Genomic DNA, 14,296 nt, shown 5'->3' with positions numbered 1-14,296 from the left:
TGAGTTATAATAGGAACTGCACCATAAGTACTTGGAACCTTAAGTAAGGCAAAAATTTTGTAGGTTTGTCCAGAGTGATGCCCCAATAAATCCCAGAGTGATTTGAACAGTGAGTAAAAAAGTAATTGCAAAGTCCTCTTGGGGGAATTGTGAGAGAGGGGGAAAATTCAACTTGCTCAAGTGGAGAATTCTTGATATTCTCACAAGCATTGAGGACAACCAAAGCAATAGCTGAGCCCTCAGTCTTGGAGTTTGTTCACATGAAATTTAACCCCACAGAGAATAGGTCAAGCCTACTTAAAATTAGGCCTAAGAGTCACCTCCAAGAGAACCTCTTTTGTTGCTCACATGTGGCCTCTCTCTCCAGCCAACACAACAAGCTAACTCACCGCCCTCCCCCTGTTTACATGGGACATGACTCCCAGGGGTGTGGACCTTCCTGGCAATGTGGAACAAAAATCCTAGAATGAGCTGGCACTCCGCACCAAGAGATTGAGAGAACCTTCTCGACCAAAAGGGGGAAGAGCGAAATGAGACAAAATAAAGTGTCAATGGCTGAGAGATTCCAAACAGAGTCAAGAGGTTATCCTGGAGGTTATTCTTATGCATTAAGTAAATATCATCTTGTTAGTCAAGGTGTAATGGAGAGGCTGAAAACGTAGAGCTGTGTTCCAGTAGCCATGTTTCTTGAAGATGATTGTATAATGGTATAGCTTTCACAATGTGACTGTGTGATTGTGAAAACCTTGTGTCTGATGTTCCTTTTATCTACCTTATCAATAAATGAGTAAAACATACGAAATAAAAATAAATAATAGAGGAACAAATATTAAAATAAATTTAGTAGATTGAAATGCTAATGATCAATGAAAAGGAGGGGTAAGGGGTATGGTATGTATGAATTTTTTTCTGTTGTCTTATTTCTTTTTCTGAATTGATGCACATGTTCTAAGAAATGATCATGATGATGAATATACAACTATGTGATGATATTGTGAATTACTAATATATGTAGAACGGAATGATCATATGTTAGGAATGTTTGTGTTTATTTGTTATATTTTTTTAAAAATTTAAAAATTAATTAAAGGAAATAATAATTTGTGGTGAATTGACAGAAACATAGTATTTTATTTCTAAAGTGGGAATTCCTTGCCTAAATCTTGCATTTCCTCAGGATTTCTGATTTTTTGTCAAATACGTGCAATGGAGAGATGCATAAATGAATTAAAGGTATAAGCAAAGGGAAAAAAAAAAGATTATGAGTCTTCAGAATCAAAGATCCACCAGCAGTTTAAGTAGATGTTGTAATTATCTGAATAACAGTGAATTGAATTAATGCAACCCTGCTTCTAAATAGTGTAAATTTGAGAGACCTAGAGTAAAATTTAAATATAGATGCCCAGTAGAATAAGAGCACTGCAAATAGAATCTTATTTCCCTAGTTAAAAATAAGTAGAGAAGTAGAAAATAGTTATTACAAAAAGATTTTTTTATAAGAATTTCATAAATACCTTTTTTCCCCCACATTTCTACATCTTCTTTATTATGGAATCCTGGGCTCACACAGAAGTTTTATGTTTTTATTAATACAATACAAGTCTACTACCTTGAAATTATGAGCTTTATAAACACATTCCCAAACCACTGTTTGGTTGCTCTATTAGCTGGGGTACTGACAAGAAAAGTTTGTTTACTGTAAGTAGTTCAAAGAAAATTTAATGAAGTGTGTAAGTGCCTTTATTTTAAAAAGATTTTTATAAGTTATATGTTAAGGAAGCTTGAAGTAGATGTGTTGCATTTCATATGTTGAAATCCAAACTGTCCACTTATGATGATATTGCTTTACTTGATTTTGGTTAAGTGCTGAGAACATCGTAAGTAGTTGTTTTTATCTCCTAGAGCTGCTGCAACTGATTACCACAACTGGGAGGCTTAAAAACAAACAGAAATTTATTTTCTTATAGACTGGAAGCCAGAAGTCTGAAATCGAGGTTTCAGCATGGTTGCTTCCTTTCTTGGAGGCCTGAGGGAGAATTCATTCCGTGTCTTTTTCCTAGTTTTTGGAGACTGCTGGCGATTCTTGGCATTTCTTGGCTTATAGATGCATTACTCCAATTTCTGCCTCCATCTTCACATTCCCTTACCATTTCTTATCCTTCTCTTCTCGTACAAGGACTCTTCACACTGGATTTAGGACCCATCCTAATCCAGGATGAATTCATCAGGAGATCCTTGCCTACACCTGCAAAGAGCCTTTTCCCAAATAGGGTCACATTCGCAGACTCCGAGCACCAGGTGAACATTTCTCTTCAGTGCCGCCATTCAACCTGCTACAGGAGCTAAATAGCTTTTGTTTTGTTTTTGGATTTGTTTGCATGTCTATGAAGTTGATATAGAGATGGTTAACCCCATTAAATATACTTTTCTAAAATATCTTTTTTTTTTAATAGCTAATACACAGTTCCTGCCGAGTGCTTCATTTCTTTACTAGAAGTAAACGACTTCTAGCAGCCAGTTTGTTCACTTTCACAACCCAACATCTTTCTTTGAGATTGGCCTGGGTTTTACAAAACCTGATTGAGGTAAGAAACAAGGTAAAGAAAATTTTGAGGAATAAGAATTGTAATTTTTATTTTTTTAACTTTTTATTTTAAGCTATTACCAAACTTACAAGACAATTAACTATGAACCCCATCCAGCAACTCCAGCATACCCTAAACCCCCAGATATCCAGGTCCACCAATCTTAACATTTTGTCACATTGTCCATACAATTCTGGTTTATTCATCATCCATTTCTTGAACATTTGAGTGTAGGTTGTATACATCATGCTCTTTGAATACTTAATACTGCCATGTACTTTCCCCCAGATCAAGGATATTGACTTATGGGGCCATCTTAAGTGCAGTTATAAAGTTCAAGAAATTTAAAATTGATATTAAGCATATACTCCATATTCCAGTTTTTTGTATGTCCCAATAATGCCCCTTAGAATTTTTTCTCTTGTCTCACTCGATCCCATCCAGGATCATGTATTGCATTTAATTATCATTGTTGCTTTGCTTCCTTTTTTTTAAATATGTACAGTATATATGCTGTACATATATACAGCATACATTTTCTCATTTCAACAACTCCCAAGCATACCATTCAGTGGGATTAATTACATTCACTATATTGCAGTACTCTCACCACCTTCCATTACTAAAACTTTCCTGTCTCCTCAAAAAGAAACCCTACACCCATGCACATTATCTGTCCAGTCTCCCTTGCCCGCCACACATGGTAACCTGTTAATTTTTGTCTCTGTAAACTTGTATATTCTCCAGTGTTTTCTTATAGTTACCCATGGGGCTTAGGTTTAGAATCCTAAATCTGTATCAGTTTTGTTTGCTTTGATACCAATTTAATTTCAATAGTATACACGTAGTTTGTTGTTATACCTCTTCATCCCCCACCTTTATGTGGTTCTTGTCACAATTGACATGTTTATACTAAAGATTGTAATTTGATTATATGAGAGGAAATTAAGTGCCCACCAGGTCTTGGGATGGAAGGCATGGCATCTTTTTTTTTTTTTTTTTTTTTTTGCATAGTCAGGCACTGGGAATCAAACCCAGGTCTCCAGTATGGCAGGCGAGAACTCTATCTGCTGAGCCACCATGGCCTCCCCATGGCATCTTTTTAAGTTGGTTTTCTTAAATCTTTTTTATTATAACACACACATAGAAAAAGGAATGAAACAAAAATATACTGCTATCGATATATCATAGAGCAAACATCTATGTGACACCACCTGGATCAAGAATTAGGGCACTTTTCAGCATCTCCAGTGGCCCCCATTATGCACCCTCCATTGAGTACCCTCCCCTAATGTTTATGATAATTGCACTTTTATATATTTACAATGTATGTTTCTTCCTCAGCACTGTAGTTTCATTTTGTCCGAATACTTTTGAACTTTTTGTACATGGAATCATACAGTAATTACTCACTTGTGTCTCTGAATCCTTTTGCTCAAGGTTATGTTAGCGAAATACACCCATGTAAATTGGTTTCTATTTTCATTGCTGTCTAGTGTTCAATTATATGATTTTACCATAGTTTATCAATCCTGTTTGTGTACGTTGGGGTTATTTCCAGCTTTTGACTATTATGAATATGATTACTAATGTCTCTTGGTATTGTACCTGCATCTCTGTTGTCTCTTGGTATTGTACCTGCATCTCTGTTGTATATATACCTAGAAATGGATGTATATATTCCTTTACCCTAAGTGGATAATGTCAAACAGTGTCCAAAATGGTTGTGACAGTTTTCACACCTATCATCAGTGAATGAGGATACTTTTTATTTCATTTACCATCATAACTGATATTAAGTCTTATAATTTTAACCATTCTGATGAATATCTCATTGTGTTATTAAACTGGTTGTAAAAGAAGATACAAACATATACTGCCTACAGGAGACACATTTTAGATTCAAAAACATAAATAGGTTGAAAGTAAATGGAAAAAGATATGTCATGCAAACAGTAACCACAGGAAAGTTGGATTGGCTATAATGATATAAGAAAAATACATACTTTAAAACAATAAACAGTAGAGATAAAGAGGAGCATTTTATAATGATAAAAGGGTTAATCTATCAAGATTATATAATAAATATAAACATATATGCCCCTAACTACAGAGTCTCAAAATAACTGAAGCAAAATTGATAGAATTGAAGGGAGAAATAGGCAGAGAATTCAACAATAATAGTTGGAGATTTCAATACCCACTTTCAGTAATGGATAGAACAACTCTATATAAGATCAATAAGGTAATAGAACACTTGAACAATACTGTAAATCAACTAGACCAATCTTACATCTATAGAACACTCTACCCAGCAATGGCAGACTATACATTCTTCTGAAGCATGCATAGACCATCATCCAGAATAGACCATAGGCTAGGCCATAAAACAAGTCTGAATACATTTAAAAGGATTTATTAATGGAATGGAATTAGAAAGAAGTAACAGGGAACTTTGGAAAATTCACAAATATGTGGAAATTAAACAGCACACTCCAAAATAAACAATGAGTCAAAGAAGAAATTACAAGAAAATTAAAAAATATTTTGAGATGAATTAAAGTGAAGACATAATATACCAAAACTTATGAGATGCAGCTAAAGCAGTGTTCAGAGGGCAATAGGTAGCAAGATTTGTTTATATACAGCAGACTATATTAAAAAAGGAGAAAGATCTCAATCAGTAACCTAACCTTGTACCTTAAGACCCTGAAATAAATGAGCAAATTAACCCCAAAGCCAGTAAAAGGAATGAAACAAAGACTAGAGAGGAAATAATGAAGTTGAGAATATTAAAACATTGAGAAAATCAACAAAACCAAACAGTGGGGCTTTGAAGATATTAGCTAAACCAAGCAAAAAACGAGGGAAGACTCAAATGACTAAAATCATGAATGAAAGAGAGGTATTACTACCCACCATTTAGAAATAAAAACAGTTATAAGGAAATACTAACTTACATGTGAACAAATTAGATAATTTAGATGAAATGATTAATTCCTAGAGAGACACAAACTATTAAAACTGACCCAAGGAAATCAATAATAGGCGGAGTGCCAGAAAATACAGAAGTACGTGGAGGCTCAACAACACACTCTTAAACAACTAATGGGTCAAAGAAGAAATTGCAAGAGAAATTAGTAAATACCTCGAGGCGAAAGAAAACGAAAACACAACATATCAAAACTTATGGGACGCAGCAAAGGCAGAGCTAAGAGGGAAATTTATTGCCCTAAATGCCTACATCAGAAAAGAAGAAAAGGCAAAAATGCAGGAATTAACTGCTCACTTAGAAGAACTGGAGAAAGAACAGCAAACTAATCCCAAAGCAAGCAAAAGGAAAGAAATAACAAAGATTAGAGCAGTAATAAATGAAATTGAAAACATGAAAACAATAGAGAAAATCAATAAGACCAGAAGTTGGTTCTATGAGAAAATCAATAAGATTGATAGGCCCTTAGCAAGATTGACAAAAAGAAGAAGAGAAAGGATTCAAATAAATAAGATCAGAAATGGAAGAGGAGACATAACCACTGACCTCACAGAAATAAAGGAGGTAATAACAGGATATTATGAACAACTTTACGCTAATAAATACAACAATTTAGATGAAATGGACGGGTTCCTGGAAAGACATGAACAACCAACTTTGACTCAAGAAGAAATAGATGACCTCAACAAACCAATCACAAGTAAAGAAATTGAATTAGTCATTCAAAAACTTCCTAAAAAGAAAAGTCCAGGACCAGACGGCTTCACATGTGAATTCTATCAAACATTCCGGAAAGAATTAGTACCAACTCTCCTCAAACTCTTCAAAATAATTGAAGTGGAGGGAAAACTACCTAATTCATTCTATGAAGCCAACATCACCCTCATACCAAATCCAGGCAAAGATATTACAAAAAAAGAAAACTACAGACCAATCTCTCTAATGAATATAGATGCAAAAATCTGCAATAAAAATCTAGCAAATCGTATCCAACAACACATTAAAAGAATTATACATCATGACCAAGTAGGATTCATCCCAGGTATGCAAGGATGGTTCAACATAAGAAAATCAATTAATGTAATACACCATATCAACAAATCAAAGCAGAAAAATCACATGATCATCTCAATTGATGCAGAGAAGGCATTTGACAAGATTCAACATCCTTTCCTGTTGAAAACACTTCAAAAGATAGGAATACAAGGGAACTTCCTTAAAATGATAGAGGGAATATATGAAAAACCCACAGCTAATATCATCCTCAATGGGGAAAACTTGAAAACTTTCCCCCTAAGATCAGGAACAAGACAAGGATGTCCATTATCATCACTACTATTCAACATTGTGTTGGAGGTTCTAGCCAGAGCAATTAGACAAGAAAAAGAAATACAAGGCATCAAAATTGGAAAGGAAGAAGTAAAACTATCACTGTTTGCAGACGATATGATACTATACGTCGAAAACCCGGAAAAATCCACAACAAAACTACTAGAGCTAATAAATGAGTACAGCAAAGTAGCAGGTTACAAGATCAACATTCAAAAATCTGTAGCATTTCTATACACTAGTAATGAACAAGCTGAGGGGGAAATCAAGAAACGAATCCCATTTACAATTGCAACTAAAAGAATAAAATACCTAGGAATAAATTTAACTAAAGAGACAAAAAACCTATATAAAGAAAACTAGAAAAAACTGCTAAAAGAAATCACAGAAGACCTAAATAGATGGAAGGGCATACCGTGTTCATGGATTGGAAGACTAAATATAGTTAAGATGTCAATTCTACCTAAATTGATTTACAGATTCAATGCAATACCAATCAAAATCCCAACAACTTATTTTTCAGAAATAGAAAAACCAATAAGCAAATTTATCTGAAAGGGCAGGGTGCCCCGAATTGCTAAAAACATCTTGAGGAAAAAAAACGAAGCTGGAGGTCTCACGCTGCCTGACTTTAAGGCATATTATGAAGCCACAGTGGTCAAAACAGCATGGTATTGGCATAAAGATAGATATATCGACCAATGGAATCGAATAGAGTGCTCCGATATAGACCCTCTCATCTATGGACATTTGATCTTTGATAAGGCAGTCAAGCCAACTCACCTGGGACAGAACAGTCTCTTCAATAAATGGTGCCTAGAGAACTGGATATCCATATGCAAAAGAATGAAAGAAGACCCATATCTCACACCCTAAAGAAAAGTTAACTCAAAATGGATCAAAGATCTAAACATTAGGTCTAAGACCATAAAACAGTTAGAGAAAAATGTAGGGAGATATCTTATGAAACTTACAATTGGAGGCGGTTTTATGGACCTTAAACCTAAAGCAAGAGCATCGAAGAAGGAAATAAATAAATGGGAGCTCCTCAAAATTAAACACTTTTGTGCATCAAGGAACTTCATCAAGAAAGTAGAAAGACAGCCTACACGATGGGAGACAATATTTGGAAATGACATATCAGATAAAGGTCTAGTATCCAGAATTTATAAAGAGATTGTCCAACTCAACAACAAAAAGACAGCCAACCCAATTACAAAATGGGAAAAAGATTTGAACAGACACCTCTCAGAAGAGGAAATACAAATGGCCAAAAGGCACATGAAGAGATGCTCAATGTCCCTGGCCATTAGAGAAATGCAAATCAAAACCACATTGAGATATCATCTCACACCCACCAGAATGGCCATTATCAACAAAACAGAAAATGACAAGTGCTGGAGAGGATGTGGAGAAAGAGGCACACTTATCCACTGTTGGTGGGAATGTCAAATGGTGCAACCACTGTGGAAGGCAGTTTGGCGGTTCCTCAAAAAGCTCAATATAGAATTGCCATACGACCCAGCAATACCATTGCTGGGTATCTACTCAAAGGACTTAAGGGCAAAGACACAAACAGACATTTGCACACCAATGTTTATAGCAGCGTTATTTACAATTGCAAAGAGATGGAAACAGCCAAAATGTCCATCAACAGACGAGTGGCTAAACAAACTGTGGTATATACATACAATGGAATATTATGCAGCTTTAAGACAGAATAAACTTATGAAGCATGTAATAACATGGATGGACCTAGATAACATTATGCTGAGTGAGTCTAGCCAAAAACTAAAGGACAAATACTGTATGGTCCCACTGATGTGAACGGACATTCAAGAATAAACTTGGAATATGTCATTGGTAACAGAGTCCAGCAGGAGTTAGAAACAGGGTAAGATAATGGGTAATTGGAGCTGAAGGGATACAGACTGCAACAGGACTAGATACAAAAACTCAAAAATGAACAGCATAATAATACCTAATTGTAAAGTAATCATGTTAAAACACTGAATGAAGCTGCATCTGAGCTAAAAAAAAAAAAAAAAAAAAAACTGTTCCAAGAAGGAATGGACCATCTGAACTGGTCTATAACAAGTAGAGATTGAATTAGTTGTCAAAAAACTTCTCACAAAGAAAAATCCAAAATCCAGATGACTCTAGTCATTTAAACAAAAATTAATACCAAGCCTTCTCAAACTCTTCCAAAAAAACAGAAGTGAAAGGAATATTTCCCCAACTCATTCTATGAGGTGAATGTTGCCATGATACCAAAACCAGACAAGGACGTCACAAGAAAAGAAATGTACAGATAAAAATCCCTTGTGAAGATAAAATTCCTCCACAAAATACTGGCAAATTAAATTCAACAATATATAAAAAAGGATTATACACCTTGCTCAGGTGGAACTTATTTTAGAAATGCAAAGTTGACTTAACATCTGAAAATCAATTAATGTATTATAGTGTAATAATAGAACAGAGGATAACAACCTCAAGAACATAAGGAACAGACACAGAAAAATCATTCAACAGATTCAGACCACTACTTCATGATAAAATACTCTAGAAATAGAAGGGAACTCCCTCAACCTGGTAAAGGGCACCTATGAGAAATTCCCAGTTAATACCAGTAAAAGACTGAATGCTTCCCCCTAAGTTCATGAGCAAGACGAGGATGTCCACTCGCCACTTCTGTTCAGCATTGTGCATGAGCTTCTAAGCCAAGGCTGTTAAGCAAAAAAATAAAATAAAAGGCAGCTAGATTGGAAAAAGAAAAAATAAAACCGTCTCTGATGTGGACGATATGATCTTATAAATAGAAAATCATCAGCAAGCCACTAAAAACTATTAGATTAATAAATGAGTTCAGTAAGGTTGCAGGACACACAATTGATATGCAAAAATCAGTTGTGTTGCTATATATTAGCTATGACCAATTCAAAAATGAAACTGACAGAATAATTCCATTTACAATAGCCTCAAAAAGTATAGAATAATTAGGAATAAATTTAACAAAAGGAGTGAAAAACTTATACTCTGAAAACAACAAGATATTGCGGAAAGAAGTTAAAGAGTTAAAAAATGAACAGACACCCCATATTCATGGATTGAAAGACTTAGTAGTGAGTAAGTGGAAAGGAGAAGCTTGCCAGGTAGACTGAGAGAGCAGCCAGAGAGGAAGGAGGAAAACTGGAGAACACCAACAAAGTGTGTTTTCTCAGAATAATCAACCATATTATATGCCAGTGACGTGTCAAATAAATTGCTGAGAAGGGTCCATTGGGTTTAGCAAAAAGGGGGTTGTTTGTAGGGTTAATGATCAGTTTCAATGGCACATTAAGGTCAAAGACAAGATTGGAGGAGGCTGAGGAATGAAATGTAGATGGATCTTTCCAGAAGTTTTGTTGTGAAGTAAAAGAAAAAGCGTGCTGAGTGAAAGGAGATGTAGGGCTGCAAGAGGTGTCTTTCTATCCTTTTCGTTCTTTGTGCAGCCACCTGTCCTTCCTTTCTACTTAAGGTGGGAGAGATTTGATGTTGATGGAAAGCTCCTAGGAAAGGGTAAAGCCCCAGGAGAGAGAATGCATATTCAGCACAAGTCTCTAAGGACCTGGAGGAGATGTGAGAAAATTAGCTGCCAAAGAAGCACTTTAGGAAATAATCTGATGTTTAACCTTCTAGGCTTGAATGTTTGGATCATGGTCCAGTTGACTTGGAAATATAATATTCTAGATTTATGATTTAGGAAGAACTTACAACAAAAAGTGTTCTTTTTGTTTAAATATTATGGGACGTTTTTGTGTTGAGACTTGGTTAATAAGCTGTAAAATGTCTGTTGTGGTGGTTTGGGGGGGTTTTAAGTTTTATAGAGGGCAAGAAAAAAATTCTGGTGTCTGAAATTGTACTCACTTTTTCAGTGATGAATTGACAACAGCGTTAGTTTTATATGTAAATTAAATGTGTATATATTTAATACAAATATTGAGCACTAATGGTTGCTAAGGTTCCCCACTACTCTTATAATAAAATCTAAACTTTTTATCTCATCTTCAAAGCTCTGTATAATCTTGTTTCTTCTGTTTCTCCAACTTTGTCTTCTACTGTCTCCCTCACCCTACTCCCCACTTGCTCCCTGAGCTCTTACCGCTACTTTCTTCGGGCTTTGCACTTGCTCTCCTCTGCTTTTCCTCTCCTCGTGACTGGCTCATTCTTATCCTTCAGGTCTCAGCTTAAATGTCAGCTCCTCAGAGAAGCTTCCTGTGACCCTGGAACACCTGCCACCGCCACCACGGTTATTCTCCATCTTACCTCCCTCCTTCCCAGCACTTCCCATGCTGTGTAAATGATGATGAATTTGTTTCCTACTTACTACCTGTCTGTCCTCGTGAAATTATATTCTAGGAGAGGAGAGACCTTGCTTTGTTTTTCGCTATATGTTTAGCATCTACTAGAGGACCTGGTTCTCAAATACATTTTTGAATGAACATATGAATTTTTTATGTGCCAAGCATTGTGCTACCCAATGGAATATAGATGACCCTTAGCTATTAGAAAATGTTACATCGAGAATAAATTTTAGAATAATTTTTTTTTTAATTTCAGAAGTTAGTAGTGTAATAATATCACTTTAAAAGCACTCTGTATGTCAGTAGTGTAACTCTTGAATGAAATCTTTATAAATAGATAATCTGCAAATGACCTCTTTGGGGCTCCTGCCATTTCCTTTCATCTTACTGATCCTTACTACTATTAAAATATAATTAATCTTTAAGTGTTTCCATTTGGTATTCTTTTTATCTTACTTATTTAGCAAGCCTTTGTTTTTTTTAACATCTGTTACATGCCAGGAGCCCCTCTGGGGTTGGAGCTATAGATGTGAACACTGTTGGGTCCTGGCTCTTGGGAGCTCAGGGTTGAGTCAGGGAGCAGCTGTTGTGAGGTAATGGCTGTCAGGGGAGAGGTGTCTGTAGGGCGCCCCAGACCCTTGAGGAGTGTAGGGAAGGGAGCAGAGCTGGGCAAAGCCAGGAAATGCCAATCTTGAAGGACAAGTGGGAGTTGGAGAGGTGATAAAGTGTTTCAGGAAAGTGTTTTCCAGTCTGTTATTACCATCCTGATAAGCATTTCTACTAGCTGTTTAAAATGAGGTTTTGACAGCTTTTGTTTTCCTTGTCATGTTTTAGGCTAGGAATTAGCAAATTTTTTTCTGTTAAAGGCCAGATAGTAATATTTTAGGTTTGAGGACCATAAGGCATAACTACTCTGCCATTGTAGCCTGAAAGCAGCTGTAGAGAATTCGTAAGCAAATGAGCATGGATGTGTTCCACTAAAAGTTTATTTACGGACACATTTGAATTTCATCTAATTTTTGCAAAGTATTTTTATTCTCAATCATTAAAGAATTTAGAAACCATTCTTAACTATATAAAAATAGTTAGCTATATTTGGCCTGTGAGAGATAGTGTGGCATCCCTTGCTTTAGGCTATACTAGTGTATTTGTATGCCTAAACTATATATATAGCTTTTTTCATCAGAAAAGTAGCACATATTTGGTGTAAAACCAAAGCATTTCGGAAGAACTATATAGAAAACGGGGTCTTCTCAATCTCCCACTCTGTAATAATCACTTAGAATCATTGCAGATATATTCTGGAAATTATATTTCCATTTATATTAATTTTTATTAAAATGATGTTATATTGTATCTACTGTTCCAGACTCAGTCCTGGCTTTAATAATTTAGCCTTTTAAAATTGATTTTGTACTGTTGTGTTTTCAAGGTGCAAAAGGCAGTTGAAGAAGAAAATTGCTGCTTTGGGACTATTGATACTTGGTTGTTACATAAGCTCACAAAAGGTAAGGATGGCCTGGTAGATCTTGCAAATAACTTAAGTTTAGCAGAGAGAAATGACTTGTCTGAAAAATAGAAGTTACTTTGTTCTTCTTTTGTTCCTCCTTCTCAAATCTCACACATAATTCTCTTTGGTACCTTAATTACTGCATGTTGCAGTAAAACTAGATTAATTTCAGGTTTGTTGTTAGGGGGTTGTCATTTTAAAACTGTGATGAAGCATCAAAGCAGAACTAGAAAACTGTCTTAACTTCAAAAGAAAGGAGACTCGAGTTCAGTACCAAATCTGTCTGTCACTTTGCAACTGAGTGTAATGACAGGCAGTCACTTAACATCTTTGAACCTCTTCCATCATCTCTAAGCTGAGGATTATAAAGTGATAGTGTGTACAAAAGAGCTTTTGTAAACTGTAAAAGTTCATCAGGTTTAAGTGGGAATTGCTTTTGAGACTTTGCACTGGAAATATGTGTTGGAATGAATTTCAGGTGTTGATTTATCTACTTGATAATAAGTGTATTATGTCCAATGTAAATTTAGGTTCTGAATATGCCACAGATTTTTCAAATGCAAGTACCACGGGGCTATTTGACCCATATCAGGTAAAGGTTTTTGTTTCTTTTTGAATGACTAGTTTTTATGTGATTGAGGTTGGATTCTGATGATGTATTTTTATACTCAGATGTGTTGGAGTAGGCTCCTGAGCTCCCTGCTTTCCATCCCCCTCTCCCTCCTGCCTCCTGTGAAGGACACAAGGTAACAGGCATCAGATACGAAACCTGTGACATGCTCCCTGCATTCATTGTGCCTTGGCGGGAAAGCATTTTATTGCATGTTGGGGGTACCTGTTTATTCATTATGTGATGTTTGGCCTATGCTGGAAATAGTATGGTGAAGTTTAGAGTTACTATTTCCTGACTTGTGACTAACTTTCTAACCAATTTCTTTTGAAGCTACAATTTTGGATCAGTGGATGAGGAGATATTTGGTGTCCCTATACCAATAGTGGCCTTGGTAAGTACAAACTTTGCGGATTTCACTTTATGCAGTAAAACGGAATGAATATATATATTCATGAATAGTTGGGGCTAGATATGAGAAAAACAAAAGGTTCTTGGCAGAATTAAATTAAAATATCTTTTCTCTCTTTTTAACTTAAAGGACCCTGGATATTATCAAAAATATCCTCTGTATTCTGGAAAGGGTCCACTGAGCCAATCTTCTATCATAGAAGCACTTTATAACCTTTTTTGAATTTTCTGTACATTGTTTTTCAGAAAACTATGCTAAATTTTAAAATGTTGTATACTCAAAAATATTTGACTTATATTTGATACTCAGACAAAAAACACTAACGGAGCAAGTGCTTTACTTTATACTGTTACAGTGTAACCATAAACATTGGTAGGAAAATTTAAAGAAGAAAGGTATATTAACATTTTATAAAATCCTTAGTCAGCAGCTGCCAGTAGGTAGACTTGCAGAGGAATGAAAAAATGAGCTGTTTCTGATTTTTAAGGGTCCTTTTTTGATTATATTCCTTC

At 35.5% G+C, this 14,296-nt stretch overlaps 1 protein-coding gene across 1 annotated transcript in view; it reads left to right on the top strand.

The window, feature by feature from the left end:
* Nucleotides 1–14,296, top strand: part of GK5 (glycerol kinase 5) — a 117,622-nt gene that overhangs the window by 36,033 nt on the left and 67,293 nt on the right. The window contains exons 5-9 of the mRNA XM_077130306.1: nt 2,454–2,585; nt 12,685–12,760; nt 13,293–13,354; nt 13,435–13,508; nt 13,706–13,766. Of these exons, the coding sequence (XP_076986421.1) occupies nt 2,454–2,585; nt 12,685–12,760; nt 13,293–13,354; nt 13,435–13,508; nt 13,706–13,766 (405 nt within the window). The remainder of the gene's footprint in view (nt 1–2,453; nt 2,586–12,684; nt 12,761–13,292; nt 13,355–13,434; nt 13,509–13,705; nt 13,767–14,296) is intronic.

This window comes from Tamandua tetradactyla, chromosome 15 (genome assembly GCF_023851605.1).
Source record: "Tamandua tetradactyla isolate mTamTet1 chromosome 15, mTamTet1.pri, whole genome shotgun sequence".
NCBI classification, from domain to species: Eukaryota; Metazoa; Chordata; class Mammalia; order Pilosa; family Myrmecophagidae; genus Tamandua; species Tamandua tetradactyla.
Note: the sequence above shows the minus strand (reverse complement) of the source record. Positions and strands in the feature narration are given on the sequence as shown.